General features: G+C 36.1%; 1 protein-coding gene across 2 annotated transcripts in view; it reads left to right on the plus strand.

Annotated features, from left to right (window-relative positions):
• Positions 1 to 26,651, plus strand: part of LOC149533232 (Saccharopine dehydrogenase) — a 131,718-nt gene that overhangs the window by 47,651 nt on the left and 57,416 nt on the right. For both annotated transcript variants that reach the window (XM_089805429.1, XM_089805428.1), the window contains exons 6-7: positions 7,609 to 7,706; positions 7,841 to 7,925. In XM_089805429.1, the coding sequence (XP_089661555.1) occupies positions 7,609 to 7,706; positions 7,841 to 7,925 (183 nt within the window). The remainder of the gene's footprint in view (positions 1 to 7,608; positions 7,707 to 7,840; positions 7,926 to 26,651) is intronic.

The following is a 26,651-nucleotide window of genomic DNA, read 5'->3' on the forward strand; positions in this document are numbered from 1 at the left end:
AAACAAGCATATGCATTTCATCTGAAAATCTTCATCCATGTGCTTTTTGAAAAAAAAACGTAGGTTAAAACCATAATAATGTGCTTTTTAGGAGAAAAATACATATGTTTTTGGGTTGAAATTTTCCACTATAAAGCCTAAGTTTAAAAGTTTTATAAGATAATAAGATAAGATAATAATATTAATGTCCAACAAAAAACCAGAAAGGTTTATGGGACTGAGCATATTATATGCAAACCCATCCAAAAAGCCCACTTACACATGTTAACTTATATGTTTTTAACTGAATATATGTATTTGCATTCAAATAGCCCACCTATATGCATTTGCTACTTAGAATTTATTGATAGTGCAGTTGTAAAAGTGATTTGCATTATGAACACACAATGCTAAGTAAAAACCTCACTTTAATTGCATTTAAAGTGTCTCATGTAATTATATTTATATGTAACTATTGTTTTTAATAGTATAATATGTAGTTGGACTGGAAAAACCTACACTTAAATGAAAACATTAAAAACTGTATTCAAATCTTCTTAGAATGATTTGAAATTTGAAAATGGGGTTCTAGATCCACTTTACATAAAAATGATATTTTTATTTCACGCAATTATCAATATAATGCCCCACTTTTAAAGGTTTTTTAATAAGACGTGTAGTCAGGCTGAAAAATCCACCGGCAAAATGCTTAAAATCTTAATTAACTTGAGCTAGACTACTTCGTCTAAGGTCTAAGATAGCTCGAAATGAGCGGAACTCCAAGTGCTATAATCCTATGGCAAAAACAAGATAAAAAACCAAACACAAAAACAAGAAAAATGATGAAAAGTCTTGAAGGTGATGTTGTGCAAGGCTTAGAGAATCCCTAAAGGAGATGTCCAAGCCTCCAACCAACAACCACACAACGGAAATGCAACAACAACACAAGATCTGTGTAATATCCCCCTAATAATGAATAGTTAGAATGTAAATATATATAAACACTTTGTGAATCTATAAAAATCATAAGAGACAACATTTATAAGAAATTGATTAGAGACTATTTTAATTATAAGTTAACTTAAATTGTTATATTATATTATTTAAATATATATAATATAAAATTGCTTTATATTTGAAATATGTATATAAATATTAGATTTATTTTGGATAATTGAGAAGAAATAATAAAAAATAATAAAAAATAATAATTTTCTTTTATACTCACACAGAATTGTTTAGATTATATTATTATAATATAATAAATATTTAAGTGAATAGGTAATTTATATATTGAAACCAATCATATTATTTACCATCTAGACAAATTCTATTGATCTCTTTATGCAAATAAATCTAATATAGGTGATCAAATATGATAATTAGCTATTGTTCAAATTAAAACAATTATACCAAACCAATGTGAATAAAGCCAAGGGACCCGATTGGCCAAGTGGCAATTCGCAATAGTCTTTTGACATATAAAGGATTAGCGGTAATCGAAGGACGGGACAGGGGGGGAATAACCCGAAAAAGGATAGACAATAGCATATAGTAGAGAATATAAGAAAAACAAAGTCAACATATGCATTGATTTCCTGTCATCGAAGGTGAAAGAATGAACAGGGCAAACAAAGGGATAAGAAGACGAGGTAGAGAGAGGATAAAGGGAATGAATAGAAACTATGAGTCTTAGCGGAAACCATGGATGATGTTAAAGGAGAAATCAATATTACCTCGGATAGTAAGAATCAGTTTAATTGACAACAGAGTGTTTAATTCACAAAGGAATTATGATTGTATCCCTTAATATTTATGAACTGACAAATCCTAGCGTGGATAACCAAGCAGTGCATAGGGTAAAATAACTACCAGAACATCGGGTGAGATAGACTACCAAAAAAAGGCAATAAAGTTATATTCAAACGAAGTTAAGGAGTATATATATTTGAAGGCTATTAAAACCACTATGATAAAGAAGGAAACCACGACAAGTCAACAATGGTTATCCAATAAGAAGATGAGTAGAAGGAATAGTGAAATTAAAAGCATCCATACAAAGACAAGCGTTGGAATTAGTAACTCCAACGATTATCATAATAGGAGAAAATGGACAAATCGAAATCACAACTAAAGAGTCTACGGAACACAAATGTAAGGAATTGTAAAGTGCAATGGCAAAAGTAGTATAAAATGAAAGAACAAGTCATTAGTTGAACAAAACTGGCAGTAATATATATATTGAGGGAAGATTGAGAATCAAATAATGTATACATAATTTTGAAGAGTTATTTAGTCGATGTGATAGAGAAAAATTATCATTGAAGATATTGGAATAAGAACGTATAATTCTCATAGAGACAATGAAGTTCTTGGTAGAGGACATTCATTCTAAATGTCGAGGAGAACTTAGGGATTAGAGGACATTCATTTTGAATGTCAAGTATTTCTAAAAAGAGAACTCAAAGATTAGAGGGCATTCAGTAATGAATGTTAGGTTTCCAAATTGAAACCTAGAGAGAAATTTGTAGAGAATCTCTTAGAGACTATATATATTGTAGTGGTCAAATATATGCATATGTTAGAGATAGAGACTTGGTAGAGGTGGGATCTCTACCGAGTAGTGTTACCAGAGATCCCAAAGAGACCTAAGGGAGAAGCTCTTTCTATGACAATTACCTAATCGAGACGTAGTTCTCACTAGAGGGTTAGGTGATTGGAGAAAGGATCTCTCTTGAAGGATTAGGGTGGGTAGCTTGGGTAGTACTTAGATTAGTATTTACTTAAATATAATGTTGTTGATATGTTTTACATACAATTTCTAACATTGTACTGACAAATGGTTGCAGGTTACAGCTTTTGAACATAACTGAAAAAGTGGGGACATTACAATCTGATACCAAACTCAACTTCTTTATTCATCAAACAACTGCTTACATGAAGTGTGCTAGGTTGTAAGGCCTTCCTGGTTATGGCCAAATACAAAGCAAGTAATAGTTCTACAAGACCTTGCAAGGTCCAAATAACTCCTAGCTAATCCAGATTTGTCACAATACAACAATCTGTTAGAAACCCCACGCAATATCTAAACTTGTGCTCGCAAGCCACCAATAAACCTTCTTGTTTCCTAAGCCCACACTCAACTACTAGTTCTACTAAACTTTGCTCCTCTCAGCTATTCCTCTCGAGTTGACTTCCAATTGACTCCCTCCCTAAAACACCACCCAACCCCTCCTTTTATACTTGCATGGGAACAAGTTGGCTTGTTGCAAATAGAATCATCTAGAACCCAAATAAATCCAATATGCCTTAGTCAGCTTACAACATTCATTGAATGTAATGTCCCCATTTTTAGCAGGTTCCTACAGTTGGCTTGGTTAGTTCACCATCGCAAACCTCGTGAGTTGATAATGGGATTTGAGGGTCTTAGTTGTGTGATAATAGGCTTTCCAGTAGCCTATGGTGTGTTTTGACTCTATTTGAGGGACTTACTATTTATAGTAAGTCAATCTATTGGTTTCGATGAGCTCAATTGAGTTAGAAGAGTTGAGTGATGCTCTTAGTTTTTATTTTGGGCTTTTGGTTTGGGTTCCAAGAATCTTGGAGGGAGCGTCTATTTATAGTAAGCTACCCCGTTAGGTTCATTCATCGTCTTTCATCATCAGGATCACTTTGGTGTTGTCAACTTTTGATTTTGATGCTTCTTCAGCTATTTTCGCAAGACGAGTGAATTATTATTATTACTATCCATCTAAATATGTTGAGGTTGCTATTTTTGTTGGTGTTGTTTGTTGGTCACCTCAATATCATAGCTCGTTGGAACTGCGGCAAAAAGTTTTAAATCGTGGGAACAATAAACAGTGGCCTTACGTGTTAGAATATTAAGTTATGGTGGAAAAGGTCATTTTCGAAGCCAAAAGCAAATAATAAATTAGATTATGACACTTTATTATATTTTAATGTTGTGTGTGGGAAGCTTCTTAAGTGAAGTTCATTTGGGAAACTTGTGCCATTTTGAAGATTATAAAGATGAGGCCATTTGATCAAAAAGACATTCGATTGATTATTTACTTTTGTTGTCTGTGAAGAATTTCTGAGTTGTTTGTAATTTTCCCTTGTTGAAGTATAAGGGTTTGGATTTGAGAAGCGCCTAATAATTCACAGTTGAGGTATTGTGAATTAATTCTGAGAATTGTTATAGTTTGAATTGTGGATTCTTCCTTCTGTTTTGACTGTAGTTGGGAGACATTGTTGTGTGGGAACTTAATTGCATTTCAGCCTACGAATTGGGAAAGGTTTGTGGCATCATTACCTAAGTTCAGCTAGTTCAAGCGTGGATATTAATACGTGCAAAAATTGCAGTCATTTCTTGATCCGAGCGTGAGCTAATTGAAGCTGTTGTGATCAAAGTACACATGCGTGTGGGGGTTTGGAGACGCCTGTGCATATCTCAGAGGCTTCCGTTCATCTCTAGAGCAGCAACTGGCTTGTTTATAATCTGCAAACACCTCTATATAGTCTGCTTTTATAAATCTAGAGGCCTACGATTGTTTCCTTGGTGGCCTGGTTCAATTTCTAGTGGTTTGCGATCAAGTTGCTAGTCAAAGAAAGTCCACAATTATGCTAAATTCAGGTTCTTTATCAATTAAAGTAATTTTCAGTACATGATTTGAGCAATATAATTGCAACATCAAGCTTTTTTTAAAAATAGATCAAAATAGTATTTGTTTCAGATTTTAGTGTGAAGCATTTATATTCTTAAAACACACAAAAAAAACAAATACATTCCAATGTCATATACAATTATAACAGAGTTGTTTGTCAAGTGTTTGACAAAATGTCAAACCATTGATTTGTGAAGAAACTTGATGTTTTTAAAGCTATAACCAGCTTGGGGTTATTACATTAAATGCACATAGGAGAAACAACGAAGACCCAAATAGGTTCTCCACATCTCACGATTGATCGATGTCACGATCACATGCTACACATATTAAATGCACCTAGTCGGTCGATCGAATCTCCCAACAACATCATTCGGAGCCAAACCACTGAGAGTCGGCAGAAACCATTGAGCAAGCCAAGCATTTGATGAGTATACCAAGAAAACACGTCCATCGAGCTCCCTCAACCATCACTGAGCACCACAAGTATCACCGAGTTCCTTCAGTCACCAAGTTCCTCAGGGAAAACTACACTTGAGAACTGCCTAGTAATGATTGAGCATCGCCTTCTTTCAACCGAGTCCTCCAACTCTAAGGTCAAAAGCCACTCCATCATATAGGATTCCCAACTACCCCAAGATGCTCTTGCATCAGAAGGTTGCCCAAAAGTTAAGCGCTTGTAGTCAGAGAAGAAAAACTCATCCTAACAAGCATTCAGATGATTAACTTAATGAAAACTTTCAAAAACAATGTTCTGAAGATGTGAAACTCAAATGAATTCAAAGGATGACCAATTGTTTTTATGACTCATCAGCCAGGATATCAAAACTCAATTTTGTAACACCTATGGATCCACGAGAAAATTGTGTTGGGTTGCCTCAATTTTGTGATGTCAAAAAAGCAGCCAAAGACATTGAGATGAATGATCAGAATATTCTCAAATAGTTGATATATTTTTATTTATGTTTTTATTTTGCATATCACCATCCCACTGCCAATATTCTTGAATTTAAATGTGTAATGATAATAATCATGTGAGATATGCAGTGTGAGTTTTGAACTCTTCGGCTCTATATGACACAATAGCATTAGTGATTTGAAATTCAGATTTGATATTTTGATGCAATGGTTTGTCTATTCAAACTTTAAAGTTAATAGTTAATGCTCAATTGAAACCTTTCCATTGTTCTTGGTTTCGAAGTTCTATGTTATCATTTTTTTGTTGGAAATTATTAAATTATATAAGGTGCAGCCAAGGATGCCCATCTCTTATTTTTGAAAGTTAGTTGTACCAGGCCAGCTACTAGTCTCCAAAGTCTCCATGTCTCCCCATTCTCCTAGTGACCTTGGTTTTCTTGGATGTCTGAAGTTTGTTTTCTCGGAGATAAAAATATAGCCCATAACAAGTGTTGAAGTATCTATTAACATGGAAATGGGATTAGCTATCATTTTGAGGAATTTTACTTAGTGAAGTTTTTATTCCCTTTCTCAATGAAGATATGAGCATAAGTCATCATTTTAACAAGCATAACATACAAAGATCACATAAGAGAAGAGATTAACACCAATAGTTCACATTATAGCTTGTATAACTAAATGAATACTTTGTTTATGTTGAATGAGTTAGTGAGATCGTTAATGAATGTAACTTCTTGGACAACCAATTGCTGGTAAACAGTACGTAAGTTTGTTATAGCCAAATACAATTGTAGGTTTCTGCATTCTATAGCCTGTTTAAATATAGTAAAGTAATTTCTAATTAGGTTTCCTATGAAACTTCTATTTTTGGGTAAAACATATGTTCAAACACATTTTCAATTGTGTTGTATGCTGTGCACATTTAGAACCACTAATAGATTGCACACATATCCACAACTAATGGGTTTGGGGCTTTTCCATGGTTGGGTGAGAGCCATCAAAAAAATATTTTTTGGCTCTTTTTCAAGATGGTTTTCTGGCCCAATGTTTTATATCAATTGCATTGTAATATTGCTTACCTTCCATAAATCACATTTAATTGTCAGTTGACACTATTTTTCCCTTCAAAGTTGCATTTTTCTGATTACACAAAACCGCCTGCTGATTTAGACTAAAAAAATCTCAATTTTCACTCATGAGTCATTATGGTGCCATTTTAATTGGGAAACAAGCAGTGTTTAAAAGTTCTACCACCATAATTCTGATTTTTTTAGGTTGGCTCATTTTCCAAAGAACTCAATTTTGTGGGCAAATATTGTTGGTTGCACAGTTATTAACAAAAATCCTTACACAAATCTTATGTTTCCCTGATTCAATCATGACTTTTGAAAATATATATTTTTTGTTTTCCAATTTATTTTCAAGAACAACTTTTTCTGCCAAAGAATCACACTTGAATCAGGGCTCAGATCAAGCAAGAAATATCTTATTGAATTAGGAATGATTTAATACTGTGAGTGCTACTTTTGCCAGATTTTCTATTGAAAGGGTTCCCCAGGGAAAATAATTGTGGTATTCTGTGAGTGTGCCATTAATTCTTTTCTATAGCATTCAAGATTTTGTCAGCACTAGTTCTCTCGTATGGGTTTATTAGTGTTTTTCTCTTCACACATTAGATATGTTTAAGTTAGACGTGATCTTGATGCCTTCCGAACTGATTAAAAGACTGCTACCTGGCATTGCAATTGCTGCTGTTTTTGTGGAAGGAAATAGACAAGGATAAACTAATATGATAGAAAAAATCTACTCAAGCTTTAAGAATGTAAAGAAAAATGAAATTTCCGAAGTGAATAATTGTAGAGTAAATTGGTTCTACTCATTGACAGTTCAGTTTGGAAAATTTAAGTATATGAGCTGAGTATGCCATCATTGTTGTTTTGCATGGCTTCTTTAACTAATGTAAGTCAATATTAAATAGTAGTTATGATACAATATAAAATCATTGCTTCAGATTTTGTACAATGGTGCTGCTAATAGTTCCTTGCAGATTCTCTTATTTCACTGCAGGTTCTGGTGGTGTAGGACCAACAATCTTAGCAACGAGTTATCTGCTGCTTGGGGAGGAAGTTATTGCATATCGTAAAGGTGGTTTAATGATAGTTTCCTAATGTCTTTTCCAGGCTGAAGCAAGTTGTCACTAAGGAAATAATGATTACATACTGTATTGAAATGAATTTTTTTCTTTAACTGGGTTTGCATTGCTTGTTATTACTTTGCAGGAAAAGAATTCAGAGTAAAACCATATAGTGGTGCTCTTGATGTAGATTTTGGGAAGGGGGTTGGAAAGAAATCTGTTTATCTAATGTAAGTATGCATACACTATTAGATATGCTTCCTATGAATTTCATACCAAATGAAGTGCATAGGAAAGGAAGGTTCAGTAGTATCAGTTGGGTTGATAACGAATGTACGCAAGCTTGCACAGTGTTGGTTTTCTGTGATGTTCATGATAAATAGTTGACATTATGCCTTTTCAAGCTAGAACATCTGCATTTTTCATGTTGACCAGTTACAAGAACAACAATGTGATTAATTCTTGGATTTGTCTTTTCACACTGATGATTCTTATGTAGTTTTCATTTCCTGTTGACAATCTCTTCTTCAGCCACTATAATTCTTCAACCCGTAGACAGCATAAATCATTTAAGGTTTCTTCAGCAGATACATTGATTATGATAAGTTTCTTTTCAAAAACAAAAGAAAATTTAGAAGTTCTTAGCTAAATAGTGCAACTTTCGTATTTGCTAGCATATTGTTTTGTAACTTTCAGTGCAACCCAAAATAGAATACAAAGTCGAGTTAGCCTTGCTTCAAATTTTAAGGGAATGCTCCCTTTTAACCTGTATGTAATTTTATACACTATTGTGGATAGAATCTACAGTTAAACACTCTATGCGCTTTGATTCTCAAGGGGTTATGAATCGAGTTAGAAAATTTGGAAAGGTTAGAAGTTGAGATTGTTTCTCTAATGAAAGATTTAGAGGAAACTACTGTCAAATTAAAAAATAGTCTTAATTTTGAAAAGAGCTCCGAAGTCCTAGATGGCATCATTAATGAGCAAAGGTTACCATCAAATAAAACAGAACTTGGTTGTAAAGGAAATTAAACAGTCAAGGGAGACTCCATTGAGACTCCTGTGAAGACGAAATAGGGAAAGACAAAATACTTTGAAGATATTTTTAAAAGCCCTATCAGAGAAGAAGGTAACAAGAAGACATACTTCATTTAAAGAAAACAAGGATTAGAATTCTACAAGGTTACATGGAGACTTGGGTATTTGGAGACTGGTATTGGTACCACCCTAGTGCGGCTAATTTTCAAATATAGGAGACATGGGTACTTGGAGATGGCAATTTTTAATATAATTTACTAATTTCCAGAAAATATCAGACATAGAACTCTGAAAACAAGAGCAGTTGCAGATTTTTAACCTTAGCTTTAAAGTTAAAAAATTATATATAAAATTTCATTGTGTCGAAGATTTAAATGGCCTTATCCAATGTTACTAATAATATTAAATGATGAGAAATTGTATTTTAACGCATTCATTAATATTAAACTAAGTTACACGGGTACCCCTCCCCCCCCTCCGGACCTCGAATTGGTTCGAACTGGTTCGAGATTCTGGTCCGGTTCGACCAAGGTTCGCCCAGGGTTCGATTTTCGAATCCTGGTTCGAACCCGGGCGGACCAAGCTGGGAAAATCGAACCAGGTTTGAACCCAACCAAGAACCCGCCCACGGACGCGGAAATAAAGTTATTTATTTGCATTTTTTAATAATTTTTGGGGTCCACGTACCCTAAAAAGGTGTTATGAATTGGTTTTTTGCTCTCTCATAGTCATTTGTTGTTTCTAAATAGGTTGTTTTGCCTTGAAGGAGAGCACATAAGTTTTTGAGCAAGCATCCGGTTGTGCAAGGAGGAGTTTGAAGATTGACTTGTTGGTGTTCTTGAAGTGTTTGTGCATCATTTATACACATTTGCAAACTTGCAATGGCTGGAAAAGGACCAAGAGGTAAGATCTTATTCCATTTACTATTGTTTTGTTCTAGTTTTTCCATTTTTTTTTCATTTCTCTTTCAATCTTCATATGTTCTAAGTTCTTGAATCTTTTCCATTATTTCAAAATTCGTCATTTTCTTGCATATAGATTATGAACATATATCTAATCAGCAATTTATTGCCATAGGGAAAGGTTCGAAAGTAATGTCATCTACCTCTTCATCAATAGGCAACACCGAACAAAGAATGGAAACCAACTCTGATTCTCCTCTATGGAAGTATGTAGACATTATAAAACCCATTCCAGGAGGTGGTGCATTCCGTTGGAGATGTCGAGGATGTGACGTAGAAAGAAATAGTTCTTATTATCGTGTGGTAGGCCATCTATGTGGTTATACTGGAAGAGGAGTCAAGAAATGCCCTGGCAAAAATGGTGTCCCTATACCAAATCACACCGTGTTAAAATATATTGAAGAGCATGAGGCAGCAGAAGAGAGAGAAGGACACAAGGCAATAGAACTCGGTAGTAGTAGCAATAAAAGTAAAAAAGCTAAGGGAATGCAGCCCCCCTCAGATGTTATTGTACAAGACCATCCCTTCTTCAATACTACAATGGACACTGACACTGAATCTGTCCCCATTGTACACAAAAGAAAGGGGCCAATAGAAACTTCTTTTCAAAACAAGGCCCGGGATATTGCTGACATTAAGGTGGGAAGATGCCTCTATGCAAATGGGTTGTCTTTTAATGTTGTCCGCTCTCCGTTTTGGAAGGACATGTTGAGGGGTGCCAATGAAGCTCCAAAAGGGTATTGTGGCCCCGGTTATGAGAAAGTGCACACCACCTTGTTGGATGATGAGGTCCAATGGGTTGAAAATCAATTGAAGCCCATAAGGGACTCATGGGTTGAGACAAGGGTGACAATTGTTTCAGATGGCTGGAAGGATTCTAGGAATCGTCCCTTGATCAATGTCCTTGCGGTGTCCCCTAAAGGGGCAATGTTTCTGAAAGCGGTGGATTGTGAGGGCAAAGTAAAAGATGGGCCATTTATTGCTGATATCTTAATTGAGGCCATTGAACAAGTGGGTGCAAGAAACGTTGTCCAAGTCATAACGGACAATGCAAAGAATTGTAGAGCAGCAGGTTTGTTGGTTGAATCACGATATCCACATATCTTTTGGACACCTTGTGCAGTCCATTCACTCAATCTTATGCTACAAAAGATTGGGAACCAAATTGAGTGGATCAAAACAGTGTATGAAGAGGCTGAGGACATACAAATGTTTGTCACAAACCACCACATGACTCAATCTCTTTTTAGGAACTACTCAAAATTGGAGCTATTGAAGGTAAATGAACTTGAACTCAAATTAGTAATTTAATTTTTAATATTTGACAATTTCTAATTTTTCATATTTTACTTGTGCAATTGCCAGTGTGTATACTTTTCTTAGTTTTTTAAAATATGTATCTAATAGTTGTTTTTTGCTCTAATTTATGTCACAGGTTGCTGAGACCCGTTTTGCATCACATATAATCGTCTTAAGACGACTTGTGCAAGTGAAAGATGCACTTCAAGGTATGGTAATCAGCAACAATTGGGGTGTATGGAAGCAAAAGAACACTGAAAGGGCAAACAAAATAAAGGATAGGCTATTGGCTGACTCATGGTGGGAACGTGTGGAATATCTCCTTAAGATCACCGAGCCCATTATGAGCATGCTTAGGTACACTGACATGGATAGGCCTTGCTTTGGAGAGATCTATGATGGCATAGACTCAATGATTGAGAAGATCAGGCAAGTTATAAATGAGCAGGAGCAAGATCTGCAAGAGACCTTTTTCAAACAAGTGCAAAAAATTATTGATGAAAGATGGAACAAAATGACCACTCCGTTACATTTGCTTGCCTATGCCTTGACCCCTAAATACTATAGCTCACAATATTGTGATCTACCAGGAAAGTTGCCACCATACAGAGATATGGAAGTGTCTGACGGGTACTAGGCAGCATTTAGAAGAATATTTCCTGATGATGATATAAGAGATGTAATCATGGATGAGTTCATAGCATTTGTCAATGCTACAGGTCTAAGTAATGATGCTCTTCGTCATCGGTTCAAGAAGCATGCTCATGGTTGGTGGTACCTCCATGGCCAAAAATTTCGAACATTGCAGCCCCTTGCAATCAAAGTTATATCACAAGTAAGTTTTATTTTTTTAAAAATTAGCTCACTTTATCTTCAAAAGAATTTTTTAATAAGATTGAATTAATTCCTTTTTAATTGCCTACCCTATGTTGTCTTTATAGGTTGCTAGTTCTTCTGCATCAGAAAGAAATTGGAGCACCTATTCTTTCATCCACTCGGTGAAGCGCAATAGGTTGCAATAAAAAAAAGCCGAGAACCTGGTATTTGTGCATAACAACTTGCGCCTTCTTTCACACAAGAGTCAAGAATACAAAGAAGGGGAGACAAAGAAGTGGGATGTAGATGCAGAGATTGCGGACTTGGATGCTTCCACTGCTGCGCTTACAATTGATGATTTTGATAACTTTGATGCCAATACCATTGTTGATTCTGCTGCTGATCCCATTGGCCTTGGTGCAAGTAATAGCATAGGCGAAGAAGGAGGAGATGAAGAAGAAGATGAAGAAGAAGAAGATGAATATGAAGAAGATGAAGATGAAGAATGAAGAACTTAGAACTAGAAATTCAGAATTTTAATAGATTTTCATTCTATTAGTTACTGTTAAACATTGAACGTGAAACAATGACACTTGAACTTGATATTTTAAATGTTTTGAATATTTCATCTTTGATGTTGAAGTTGATTGAATTATGTTACTATATGATGGTATGCTCACCATGATACATTGATATGTTATTGTTTATGCTGTTTTAAAGTTTTAAATGTGTTTATGGTACTATGCTACATTCTAATTTTAACTCATGCTTCATAAAAATGTATATATATATATATATATTTTTATAATTTTTACATGTTTTTGTACTAACGAACCCAAACGAACCCAAACCCCTTTCCAAAATTTCGTCGAACCAGCGAACCGGTTCTCGAACCCGAACCCGGAACCGAACCACGAACCGGCAACTTAGACATTAAATGCTATTTTTGGCTTTGTTTCATATTACTAAAAGCAAGGATCATTATAGAAAAGTTAATGTCATGCTTGTACAGGTTGTATCGTGTGATCTAGCCCAAAAGGGAAGTTGCCTACAAATTAGAGCTGCCTAAGGGAAGGCGTATCCACAATGTCTTCCACGTTTGAAGAAAGATGTGGGACAATGTATCGCAGTGTACATAGATCTGTCGCCTCTAGATGAAGAAGGGAAACTAGTTCTGGAACCCGTTGAGATCCTTGACATTTTTGAGAGGAAATTGAGGAACCGTACCATCTAGAAATTATTAGTACATTGGAAAAAATATATTGCTCGACGACACAACTTGAGAAAGCGATTAGATCTTGGAACTCTCGAGTCTACAACTACTTGAGGTGAAGCAATTTTTGGGATGGGATGACTGTAATATTCATGTCATAAAATAAATATACATTACAATTTCTGTATAAGGGAATTGATTGATTTAGTTTATCTCAGGGCCCATTTTTTTTGTAGGTGTTTGTTGTGTTGTGTTTCGGAATGTTCTCCCTCAAGAGTTTTCCTCCGATGGGGTATTTATGTATGTCAGATTTGATGTCTTTGGTATTGTTACCCATTTAATGTACCTCCTAAATTGCTATGTTATGCTTGCCTTTATACTGTGCTAGGTGTTTTAAGTTGTTGAGCATATATATTACATAATGAAATGGATGCAGAAACTAAAGTACAGAAATCAATAAACAAGAAAAATTGATCATTTTTATTTGAGATACAAGTACCAAAATAGTACATTTTATTAAGATATTCAAAATTGTTTTGATAAGGTACAAAGTGTTCAAATTTTAAACAATACTTAATACAATGCATTCAGATTCCACACAAGCATTCTCAACTCCTAACATAATATCTGAATAAACACACTGTATAAACGGAAAAGTACTGAAAAGATAAGGGGAAAGGCCTCCATTGCCTGAATGGAAGGATCGTTGATCTAAATGTCGAAGAAGGTTTGAGCCTGCATCTTCATCTAGGAATACACTTGCAAAAAAAAAAAGAAGAGGAGGGTCAATTCATACGAACTGAGCAATGTAAATCTTTCCAATTATCTCTACACTAATTAGTGTTCTTACAACATGGTTATTCAGATAACTACATTAAAAGATGTGAACGCAAGAGAGATAGCTGAAAGCAAAGCAGGTTTTATGCTAATAAGTTTGTTTCATGTGCAGATATAGGTATGAAGTTTGAGGTTGTTGAAGGATCTTACATAAATTACACGCATGAAGCCTTTCAACTGAATCATGTAGAGGCCAAGACTGAATGACTGAGGAGACTATCGAAGGGACACGCATAAATTACAAGTGTGAAACTTCCTGGTCAAATCATGTAGAGGCGAAGACTAAGGACATGGGGAGACTATTGAGGGGGCATACGTAAATTACAAGTATGGGACCTTCTAGTTGAACTATAGCAGAAGGTTGAAGACACAAGGAGATTGTCAAAGGGACATACATATGTTACAGATATGAAACCTTTTAGCCGAATCATGGAGGGCATATGGAATTCTTAGTCTACAAGTTGAGGGAATAGCAGCAAGTATCTTAGAACAGATAAAGTATCATAAAAGCAGAGAAGAAAAAACAATGAATGCTACAGCCAAGCTCATATCAGTAAAAGTACAATAGCAGGCAGATTTTCAGCATTCTAGAAAAGGAATGAGATAGAATACAAGAAAATGAATTGCAGATTTCATGACAGCAGCATGAATATTTCCAATACAATCTTTGGAATCAATTAAAACCAGTTTTAGCTACAACAAATTATATAAGAATATGCATTTCTTGAAAGAGGGGTCTTATGGAAAAAATAACATTTAACTTGTTCTTGACAATGAAGCATCAAAAAGGGCAAAATAATTTGATAGAATTTGAGTGATTACAGTGGTGACCTGTTATTGCTAGAAGGTAAGGTAGAAGTAATTTGTAACAGTTCTCAAGTTTCTTTCACTGTGGATAAAAAAGAAGAATCTTTTGTATATTTAGAGAACACTGGAATTGATATGAAAATTGTTACATTTGTTTCTGTCAACAATAAATCTATAACTTAAGTGTTAATAGCTTCAAAACAGATCATTGCATTCAATAAGGATACAACTCAGCCATACAAAGGTCATGTGGACTATCAGGAAATTATCATGTCAAAATATGAAGAAACAAAACAATCTCTTGCCTTGGAAGCTTGCCACAATACAAATAACATTTTATAAAATGCAGATTTAAGAACAGTTACAGCACGCATCAGTAACCATAGCAACTGTCTACCACCAAGGAGCTCACAAGAAACATTCATCTCCAAGTAATTCACAACAAAACCATGGAGAGGAAAAGATAACAACAGAGTAATCCTTAAACCCTCAAAGGAATGAAGACCATATGGCACCAATGGAGATAAAAGAACTTACTAAAATTACCATAGCTCATGGCTGCAATAAGCTAAAAAAACCCAAATTTGAAGGAGTGATGAAGCTACAACTTCATAGAAGACATGGCATCCATCATAGCTCATACCATAAACCCGTGAAAATGATGATGGAATAATGGCATGGAAAAATAACCCTCACAACATCAACAATAGAACATGAAATAGAGTCATGGCATCAATGGCAGAAAACCCCATAAAATAGAAATGAAGTCATAGCATAACCCTCATGGCGTCCGATGAAACTCACGAAATGAAGGTAGAAACTCACGACAGTGAAATGGAGCCATGAACTAAATAAAACCAGCAGATATGGCGTCCAAGAGCCATGAAAGAAGGAAAATCGCCCCAACGGCCAAGGTATCAAACATAAATAATGGAGCTATTAAATAAATATACCAACAGAAATGACGACTAATGACTATACATATTACAAATTGCCAGAATGTAGAAGAATCATGCCCAACCACGACAAGAAGAGGAGAAAACATGAAATATCTCATGGCATCCAAGATTCATTGTAGAAAAATAGAGTCATTCCTTCCTCACGGCGGCTAGGGTTAAAACCCTTCTCCTTCGGAAAATTGCCATCGAATGAAACCAAATGTTTATGACTTTTACGTTTTGCCTTTTGTTGCATTTGATCAAATTGAGCTCCATTTGATATGATTTCAAGTCCACCCATGATTTTGAGGAAAATTAAAACTATTTATTGACTTTATTTGATAAAAGTTGTTATTATGTCAATAAATAGTTTTAATTTTATTTTGTTCTAAAATTAGAAATAAGAATTATTATTATATTAGTTGATTTATTATCAATTAATTATTAATAGTTTATATTTTGGACAAAATAATAATAATTATTTGCATCAATCATGTAATTAATGTTAATAAATTGGCAATTATAAATCAATTTGTTAATGTTAAGTGCAATAATAATAATAAAAAAGGAAGTTAAGGTGAGTTTCAATGCCTAAATACAAAGGTATGAAGTTCAGTGGCTATTTTTGGATGCACAAGTCGAACTCTAGACTGTGGAGTCACATATGGAGCTATTTTTGGCATTTTCAAAGTCTTTTTCAGAATTGTTCACTTGCATGATTGGTCAAAGGGCAGTTTGAGTTTTCCATGTAGTGATGTTGCACTTTAGTGCTATTTTTGGCAATATATGGAGCAGTTAAGGCCAGTTTTGCATGTAGTTTGTTATGGGAGCCTGTTTTATGTATACTTTGCATATTTTTGAGGAGTTTTACATGTTGTATTTCTAGGTTGATTTGAAATACGAGTTAGGGTTTTATGCATGATTTTGAGGAGTTAGAGGCAATTTTCCAGTTAGCTATCAGTTGGACAGGTGGTTGAGAGCGGTTTTTAGGGACTTCTTCATAGTTTGGATCAATTTTGACTTATTTTTTCTATGCATGATTTTGAAATCTGAATTAAGGTTTTGAGCTCTATTTATTGTACATTCACCTCATTATGAGGGGATCTTCTTTCGGATTCAAATTTTTGCACATTGCAAATTTTGAGTTGATTGTAAGAGCAATTTGTAGCAGAGGTTTTTTAGCATTGGTTATATTTATTCAACAGTTCCTTCTCATTGATTCTCGTGCAATATTGTGGATTCTTTACTTTTATGTTGTGTGTTATATTCCTTATTGCAGATTTGAATCTTGATACATGTGATTATAGGTCTTTGTTTGTGTCCTTATTCTTTTTGCAAAAAATTGGTAAAGCCTAGGTTTTCCTTTCAAAGCAGAAGATTCCGAGTCCTTGCATAAAATCATTTTTGTAGTTGCATGTTTGTCTGAGTATTGTGAATCATTTGTATCTTGCATAATTTGTGTTGATTTGATTAAAGTTACATACAAAATCATTGGTGTATCACCTCATTTAGGTTAATATTCATTATTTGTCATTCACTTCTCATCCCTTTTCCCGCATATAATTTTGGTTTTAGGTGATCACTATTTAGGAACTGGCCTAACTTTCGGAGCTTCATCTCTTGTTTTAGAACAACCGACCACTCGAGAGAGTTTTCATGTTTCAACAGGATAGCTAGATTCTGCATCTTGCTATAGGCACAATCCTGATTGACAACAGGTATGTGACTTAATTTGTTTATTTGTATTGCGAATTCTACTAGTATTTTTGTTTTGTTTGCCATTCCGTAAGTGAAAGATCTTCTCTATTTAGCTTGTTGCAATTTTGGTAGGATTCAAGCCTGCCCTATTCTTTGTGGGTTACTATGCTCAAATCTGGAAAATCTGAGAGCCATCATTATTCGCAACTAAAATTCATGTTTTAGCTACACATTGATAATCTTTCTCATGTGCAACATTTATTTAGTGCATAGTGGAGTATCAATTATATCTGGCGTTCATTGTTCATTTTGAGTTGTAGCTTGTTTGGCATTACAAATTAATCCATTATTGAGTATCCAACATACCTCTGACACTTTTCTCAAATACACTCCCGTAAAGTTCTTGCTACCCCCACATACCTTTATGAAAAGCACAAGAGTACACCATACATTGGATCCCCTCTTCTAGACACCGTATGGTATGTCCACCTCATACAAACTACCTTCACCATACGACCAACCTATAGAAGATATCGCGTGCCATCTTAATCTCCAACCCCTGTACGACATTTAGTCCCTCTATACACCATGCATAATCTATTTTGTAGTGTCTCTCAATTGTCATAACTGTACAACAGGATGATCTCATTTGACATCATATGACTATTTTAATCAGTCATACACTCAACCATACTCCCTCCTTAGCACAACAAGTTGTATGGTTAATCCTCACACCATATGCCTAGTTACTCTTAGCTACAAAGGGAATTCTCATGGAATTTTGTCACAGCGTACTCAATAGTGTTGTGAAGTTTTCACACCATCGCTCCAAAACTTTGGGGACCCCTTTTTTTCGATCGCCTTGGCAATAAATAATTTTTTGAAGTTGTCCAAAAAATTTCTGATTTTAGAAGATTTTATGTCTTGGACACCTTCAGGCTAGGAGGGAGGAGATTTAAGTTTTTTTTTCCCACCCCATTTTAAGCTTGATTTTCTGGAACAACTAATTTTATCCTTAGGCTAAACATAATTTCAAAGAACAACATTTGGCAAGATAAAATTGTAAGTTTTGTACTTAGACGATTTTTTTTTGAAAATTTGAATATAATTGTATAAACTTGAGTAATTTTCAAAAAATGAAATTTTTGTTATATTTGGGTTTTTTGGAAAAGCTTGAATTTTTTCGGTGAATTTTTTTTTAATTTTGTGATGGTAAAATCAAATTGCAAAATCGATTTTTGATTCTAGAGAAATGATTTATTTTTGTTAAAAAATTAAAATTGCATAGCAAAATCGATTTAGATTAAATTGCAAAAATTGGCATTAAATGGATTAAATCTGCCTTGAAATCTTAAAATATTTAAAGTAATTAGTAATTTAAAATTGAAAAAATCAAATTTAGCTTCCCAAATCTGATTTTAATGATATATTAATTACTAAATCATCATTAAATGAAAATGTTTAGCATTTCCAAGGCTTTATTTATTTTATTTTTGCAATTTTGGTCTAACCGGCAATTTAAAAATGCAAATTTCATTGTTGCAAAATTAATTTTTAGCTTATCATTTAATCCGGGCCAGAATTGTGCATTAATTTATGTTTTTTTCCCCTCCCGAGGTGCAAGTCGGTCAATTAGAGAAGGCAAGTGAATTGGGTATAAGAGGGATGAAAATGTTTAACATCTCCAAAGCTTTATTTATATTATTTTTGCAATTTTGGTCTAACTGGCAATTTAAAAATGCAAATTTCATTGTTGAAAAATTAATTTTTAGCTTATCATTTAATCCGGGCCAGAATTGTGCATTTATTTATGTTTTTTTGCCCTCCCGAGGTGCAAGTCGGTCAATTAGAGAAGGCAAGTGAATTGGGTATAAGAGGGATCTCCTTCCCCTTACCTCCTCATTCATTCCATCCTCTTCCATGCTTGGGCGAATTTTGAGGAAGGCAGCGATTTTTCTTAAGGAAGGCGATTTTTTCTAGATTTTGGCATTCATGCAAAGGTGAATTTCCATTGTTGGCAATCTGATTTTTTTCCATGAAGGCTGATTTCTGCCCTAGGCAACTTCTTTTGGCAAATTAGAATTTCTTGCCCTAAGGCGATTTTTGTGGAGCCGAACTTTGTGGAGCCGAAATTTGTGGAAGTTTGATTTTCTTGAGGAGCTGTGATTTTGCATCAGATCTGGACAGTTTTATTTGGCAAAGGAAATAGGTGATTAAAGTTTGATTTTTTGGCGCATGAATGGGCAATTTCAAGTGGGCAAAATTCTGATTTCTTCAGCTAGGACATCCATATTTGCAAGGGGCTTGAAATTCTTAGGTCTGATCCAAAATTCAAAAGAAGACCCGGCCATTGGTAAAGGTAAATTCAATTTATTTAGAGTTGAAAGTGGTCCTTAAACGGATTTTGCTCTTTTGTTCTTGTCTAGTTTTGCTTCTCTTGGTTCTTCTTTCATTCATTATCCACCACTTCATCATCCCATCCTAGGTTGAAGATTGGAGATTGATAAGTGTAGAATTCATGATAGAGCATTTGGCGAGGCAAAAATAAGCTAGACCACCCTAGGTTGAAGTTGGGAGATATAAGTGTAGTCCATCCTAAGGTAACGACGAGGCAGAAATAAGTGTTAGTCCCATCCTAGCTTGAAGATTGGAGATTGATAAGTGTAGTGATAGGACTTGGCGAGGCAGAAATAAGTGTAGAATCCATCGATAGAAAGATGGTTGGAGATCGATAAGGGTAGTCCATATCACTTAGAATGAAGGGGCAGAAATAAGTGTTTAGGATGGTAGATGTTAATGCAAGAAAGAAACCTAAGGGAACAAACACTAAGAAACACAGAGGATATGATGCCCAAAACAACTTTCTTCTCGAAAATGAGGCAAATAACTGATACCAATGTCGGTCCAGTAAATATGATACAGGTAAAGGATAGACTAAAGGAAGGACAAACCCCCATGGCAAAGAAGATATACAAAAGTGGAATTGTACACGCAACAGTTTTTCCTCCTACCTTGCCTTTTGTAGAATTGGTTATGGAGTGCGCATCCAAGTTTGATCTAATTAGTAAATTCATCATTTTTGATGAAGGGAAGAGGGTGTTAGCCAACATTGGTGAACAGGCGATCGAAGAAGCATTTAACATTTCCCAATACAAGAACATGACAGTGGTGATGATGGATCAGGTGGCTAAGTCATTTCAGGATAACCAGGAAGCTTATTTCCAGCATCTAAAAGAGGATTGGCTACGTGAGGGAAAGAAAGGGGTAACCAAATCATCGAGGCTCATAGTGGTAGATTTCAAGTTAGAATATGACGATCTCATTGTGCTCCTCAGCCGGATCATGGGCCTAGCTCAAGGTATGCAATTCGAAAACTGGATGTACTTCTTTATTGATGAAATTTAAAAAGGAAAAAGAAGATTTGATTGGGCTAGGATCATAAGCGAGAATCTAGAGTTGCAACTTAGAACCGTACAAAACCAAAAGCAATTCTACATGGGCTCCTATCTGTTTTACCTAACTGCTAGATTGTAGAAAAGTCCGAGACTTAAGGCCTTAGGAGAAGTTGGCTGTGGGCTGGGGCAATATTTGGTGCATGAATGCTATCCACAACTTCATTTGCATAACAAGGATTACAAAATGTTTTGTGACGCCTTTGCCATGAAGACAGTAAGGGTATTACAAGGGACACTTGCTAAGACACTCATCGGAAGTAGAAACAAAGATCAAGAAGTATGGGAGTTGATTTATCCAATTTCCGCAATTCACCTACATTAGAGTAGCAAGAAGCACAGTTTATCCCAAGAGGCTTCCAAGATACCCACCCGACAAGGTAGTTTTGATGGAATTGGCTAGGCAACTTGAGCATTATGACAGAATAATGAGACTCGAAGGTAAGACAGGGATTACCTTCTCATTCGGAATTGGCAATGATAGTTGCCCCAATCGGGTCGCCTTTACAACTGCGGAGAAGGAATTGGAATGGTGTCATCTAGGATGGTACAGTACAATGCAAGGATTTGATCCTAACGATCTTATCAAGGTATCTCATAGAAATGCATTTAAACATGTCTCCACTATAGAAGACTTTTGGGCTAATGCCAAGGATGACTTTCATGTGAGAAAGCTAGCTTTCTCAAGATTGTTGGTGAACATGATGAGAGATATCAAATGGAGAGGCCTTGATATTCCCGATCAATTGGAAGATGATGGAAATGTGTTGAGAGAGGATTATTTTACAGTAGAAGGAACAGAGTTGACTCTAGTAGATTGGGATGATCATCAGGATCCCTCCTTGGAGGCAATTACAAGAGTAGTTGATTTACATACCGAGTCATGGTACAATGAAAAATTAAGGAAGCTACAAAATCAAAGGGTTCCCCTTACTTATGAGAAGATGAAGCCAAAAGAAGGTCTAGCGGAATCAATTGGACAGAAGGGTGAAGGAAGTAGACGACAACAAAAATAGTTTGAAGCAAGAAGAGAACTTTGGAGGTTGAGAAAAGCAAAGAACATCCGAAACCTCCAGCAAAGAGATAGCACGCAGCACTGTCAAAGGAAAGTATAATTGAGGCTAGAGGCCAAGAAGATAACACAAGTGAACAAAGGATTGCGGTAGAGGTGAGCTCTGATTCAGAGTCAAGTGGTTACAGTGATAGCACCGAGTACTCTCCTCTCTTCGAAAACCAACAAGGAGATGGCATGGCAGTTACTAGTGAAGAAGAAGATGGACCAATTGATATTGAGGAAATAAGCCAGGCGCCTGAGGCCATTGGTGATGATCGACTAACTGAACAAAATCCAGATTTGGGGAGACGCACCGCACCACTGTGGTTAAGGCAAATGCTTATGCCAAGAGGCGATGTAGTAACTACCTGAATGGTGGAAGACATCCAAGGATTAATAGAGAAGGGTGATAGCAAGAACCATAAACAAATGGCAAAAATGGTGGCAAAGGTAATCAAGAGTGATAGTGATGGTCACTGAAAGATTCAGATTGCTATACCAACAATCAACAAGGCACTGGATGAGATTGCAGATCAAGAATATGAAATAGTAGAACATAATTTGGGAAGAAACACAGATGACATGGAATTTGAGGAGATCCAGGAGGGTATAGCTTCAATTAGAGAAAGATTGAGGAAGGCAAATGAAAGGATCATAAAGTTGGAGGCCGAAAACAAATATTGGAGAGATTGCCAGCCTATCCAATAGTTGCACTAGGCAGCCCTTCCTCAAGACAACGAGAGAAACCTAGAAGAGATATCGGCTCAACTACGTGAAGTCAGGGATTGGATCCATGATATAATCCAAGATGGGCAAAATTTCTTGCCTTCCTTTATCTTGACATTCCGGTCATTAGTGACCGTAAGAAACAAATTCAGAGTATTTGAAAAGGAGTGGAAGGATTTCCTTTTGGTCAAGGATTTGGATATTCCCAGGCTACAGGTGTTCATTGGGCTACTAGAGGCATATTTGGAAAGGGCCTAGTTGGTTGATGAAAGAGGATTCAATACGGTTGAGTCTTGGTTTGTTGCCTTGACTACCAGATTGAGAACACTAGAGGAGATATAGGATGCAGTTGCACAACACAACCCAAGCATCGACACTTCCATTTCAACCATGATGAGTGATGTTGTGGTGGCACTTGATTTTGAAGACATTAGAAAAGAGGACATCAATGAGACAGGGCTTGGATCAAAATTGGATGAGTTAGGAAAGGTTGCTATCAAGAAGAAATATTTGGGCACCCTTTCCTCCCTCAATGCCTTTATCGGATATACAAAAGAATATGAGGACCACGAGAAGACACTACAAGCAGCAAGCAGCATGATGAAATCGACTGAGCTCAAGATAAAGCATACACCTTGCCCTCCCATGAAAGAAGTCAACAAAAGGCTAGCTAGGTTCATTGCCTTAGCTAAAAGAACGAAAGAAAAAGGGAGATTTATATTAGAAGATCATTTGATGTAAGCCCAAGTGGCAATTTCTCTTTCTTCTAGGGTAGGACAAGTGTAATTCTGATTGGCCACCATTTTGGTGCCTTCTCATTGGTTGCTGCTTTTCCACTTTTTTCATTGGTCCATTGGTGAGGTGGGATCTTCTCATTGGCCGATGGGGTGACAACCCTAATTAGGGTTTCTAGGATTCAATTTGGATCATCGGTTTTGCCTCTTTATCTCTACTTTCGATTGTACATTTTGGCCTCTATATAAGGCCATTTGCTCTCATTTGTAATGGTCGGAGAAAATTGTTGCATAAGATAATGCCAAAATTGCCTCTCTTTATCATTGTTGTGACTTGCATGGTGATTAAGAACATTTGGTATTGTTGCATGGTTTCTACTTCCACTAGTTAGAATAAGATTTTCATTTTAAAGTTGCTAAAATAGATTTCATTTCAAATTGCTAAGTAAGATTAAGAGTAGATGGATAGTTGCATGGTAGCATTAGTGGATGTTTGATAGGGATCAATAAGTAGGCCACTAGCATCCTAGTGGCTTGTTGGGAAGCCTTGTGTGGTAAACTAGTTCATTTTCCTTTGAATCATTGCATCTATGGAGGTGGAGCTGCCGGTAAACTTTCATTAGATTCGATCCCCGTCCATTTGCTAATCTTTCCATTCACAGGAGTAGGAGTAGAATAGCAAGTAGTTAGGAGTTGGAATTTTGAAGAGGAAAGTTGGAAAGGCGTAAGTCATAAGAACATTTACCCTCCATCACCATCACCTTCTCCATTAACATCATCTAGCATTCACACTGAATCACTATCACCATCATTCCACCAAAGACCAAGTTATCTTCGAATGAATAACGTAAGCCCGCCTACGTGATTACCAACAAATCACATCGATAACTGAGTTTGTATCCACAGGTGTAAGGAACATTGGAGTTATTCTCATGTCTTCATGAGTATTAACTTTTCAAGAGAGGAATTGAGGATTTGATATCCCATATCAAGTGTTCAATTGCTATATGCTATGTAGTGGTACAAAACTAACATCAACAAATAGGTATATTACAACTTGCAGTTTCCTAATGTCCCAAAACAGGACATTACAGTCCTTCCTCAAGATTGCTTGTCCTCAAGCAATCATAACAAGCCGTTCCATATCATTTTGATATCTTTGAAATCAAGACATGCCATGCTATGAAACCAAATATTAGTATACAACTTAGCCACTAGTAAGATCTCTAGATCCGAAGTCAACTTGATAAACACTATTGCACCTACTGTTGATGCGAGTTTTGTATCACTTACATAACATATTAGCAATTGAACATTTGATACGGAGTATCAAACATGCAATTCCTCTCTTGAAAAGTTATTACTCGTGAAGACATAAGCAATAGCTCCAATGTTCCTTACATTGTTGGATACTCGCTTAGTTTTATCGATGTGATTCGCTGATAATCACGTAGGCGGCCTTACATAAATTGTTGAGGATGACTTGGACTTTGATGGGATGAAGGTGATGGTGGCTCGGTTTGTGAAATGTGCAGAAGCAGATAATGTTGATGGTCGCGATGATGGAGGGTGTGTCTGTCGATGATGATGTTGATGGGAAAGCGATGGTTGTGGAAGGTGAATGGATGAGTTCTATCACTTGATCTACTCTAACTTTCTTCTCTATAAACTTCAACTACCCAACTACTCACTATTCTACTCCTATTCCTATGAATGGAAGGTTAGCAAATGGACGGGGATCGAACCTAATGAGAGCTGACCAGTGGCCTCACTTCCACAGGTGCAATGATTCAAAGGAAAATAAACTAGCTTACCACACAAAGCTTCCCAACCAGCCGCTAGGATGCTAGTGGTCTAGTATTGATCCCTATCAAACATTTATCAATGCTACCATACAACTATTCATCTACTTTAACTTCACTTAAACAACTTCAAATGCAACCAACTTTAACAACTTGAAAGAAAAATCTAACTAAGTGGAAGTAGAAAACATGCAATAACACCCAATGTTCTTGATCAACATGCCAATTGCAACAATGAAAAAGAGAGCATTTTGGTATTATCTTCGCAACAATTTCTCCGACCACTTTACAAATGAGAGCAAATGGCCTTTTATAGGGGCCATAAATACAACAGATAGTGGAGATCAAAACAAGATCAACGATCCAGATTGGATCCTCAAAACCTTAATTAGGGTTGCCACCCCATTAGCCAATGAGAAGACGCCACCTCATCAATGAACCAATGAAAAAAGTGCAAAAAGTGGCAACCAATGAGAAGGCACCAAAATGGTGGCAAATCAGAAATAGACACGTGTCCTATTCTAGAAGAAAGGGAAATTTGCCCCTTGGCTTACATCAAATGATCTTCTAATATGACTCTTCCTTTTTCTTTCATCTTCTTAGCTAAGGAAATGAACTTAGCTAGCCTTTCGTTAACTTCTTCCATAGGAGGACAAGGTGTGTGCTTCGCCTTGAGTTCCATTGAGTTCACCACGCTGTTCGCTGCTTGTAGTATCCTTTCACGATCCTTCTCATATTCCTTCGCAAATCCAATAAAAGCACTGAGAAAGGAAAGGGTGCCCAAATGCTTCTTCTTGATAGCAACCTTTTCCAACTCATCCAACCTCGATCCAAAATTTGTTTCATTGACATCCTCTTCTCTGATATCCTCAAAATCAAGTGCCACTCCAACGTCACTCATCATGGTTGAAATAGAAGTGTCGACGCTTGGACTGTGTCGTGCAATCTCATTATGTATCTCTTCAAGTGTTCTAAATCTAGTAGTCAATGCAACAAACCAAGATTCAACTATACTCAATCCTCTCTCATCAACCAACCTGGCCCTTTTATCATTCGAATTGACCTCTTGGCCTCTAGCCTCAACTATACTCTCTCTTGATGGCGCTGCATGCTGTCTCTTAGCTGGAGGCTCTGGATGTTCTTTGCCCTTCTCTACCTCCAAAAATTTCTTCTTGCCATTTCTAATTGTGGCCATTTCCTTCATTCCTGTGCCCAACTGATTCTATTTGTCTTTCTTTTGGCTTCATCATCTCATAGGTAAGGGGAATCCTTTGCCTTTGTAGCTTCCTTAGTCCTTCATTATACCATGACTCGGTATGTAAATCCACTACCCTTGTAACTGCTTCCAAGGAAGGATCCTGATGGTCATCCCAATCCACTGGATTCAATTCTGTTTCTTTTATTGTATCATAGTCTTCTCTCAACACATTTCCATCATCCTACAGTTGATCCAGAATATTAAGGCCTCTCCATCTAATAGCCCTCATCATGTTCACCGTCAACCTTGAGAAAGCTAGCTTTCTCACATGAAAGTCATCTTTGGGGTTGGCCCAAAAGTCTTCTATGGTGGGAACATGCTT

The sequence above is a fragment of the Cupressus sempervirens genome, chromosome 10, assembly GCF_028749045.1.
Source record: "Cupressus sempervirens isolate cs-2001-9-10 chromosome 10, ASM2874904v1, whole genome shotgun sequence".
Taxonomy (NCBI): Eukaryota; Viridiplantae; Streptophyta; class Pinopsida; order Cupressales; family Cupressaceae; genus Cupressus; species Cupressus sempervirens.